Source organism: Mycetomoellerius zeteki, unplaced genomic scaffold (genome assembly GCF_001594055.1).
Source record: "Mycetomoellerius zeteki isolate Tzet28-1 unplaced genomic scaffold, Tzet1.0 scaffold786, whole genome shotgun sequence".
Taxonomy (NCBI): domain Eukaryota; kingdom Metazoa; phylum Arthropoda; class Insecta; order Hymenoptera; family Formicidae; genus Mycetomoellerius; species Mycetomoellerius zeteki.
The window spans coordinates 24612-24951 of NW_017257815.1; the positions used below are offsets into that span (position 1 = coordinate 24612).

The 340-nt window shown below is 47.1% G+C and overlaps 1 protein-coding gene across 1 annotated transcript in view; it reads left to right on the plus strand.

Moving 5' to 3' along the window:
- The first annotated feature begins 154 nt into the window (after positions 1 to 154).
- The window catches only part of LOC108729648 (uncharacterized), a 955-nt gene continuing 769 nt past the window's right edge, over positions 155 to 340 (plus strand). The window contains exon 1 of the mRNA XM_018458834.1: positions 155 to 297. Coding sequence (XP_018314336.1) covers positions 155 to 297 — 143 coding nt within the window. The remainder of the gene's footprint in view (positions 298 to 340) is intronic.

A 340-nucleotide genomic window follows, 5' to 3' on the forward strand; every position in this document is an offset into this window, starting at 1 on the left:
CGCACACAGAGAGATGACGCATTCTTTACAAGACCGGTGACGTCACAGCTCGATAACACTCGCTCATCCAACTGCATCAGGAAGAAGAAGAAGCTCAACGCGTCGAACGTTAAATTTTTAAAGTCTTTGGGATTCGCGGTGCGCAACTTTTGAGATGACTGATATCCTAAACGTCAAGGACGATCCGATCTTCGACGATCGCATCGTCAAGATAGAGACTCACACGTACAATCCGTTTGCCAACACGACGTTCGGGTACAGCGATGAGATAAGAATACCCATACAGCAACAGGATCTGTACACACTACCGTACGGAAGCTTTCTATACGTCGAGGGAAAA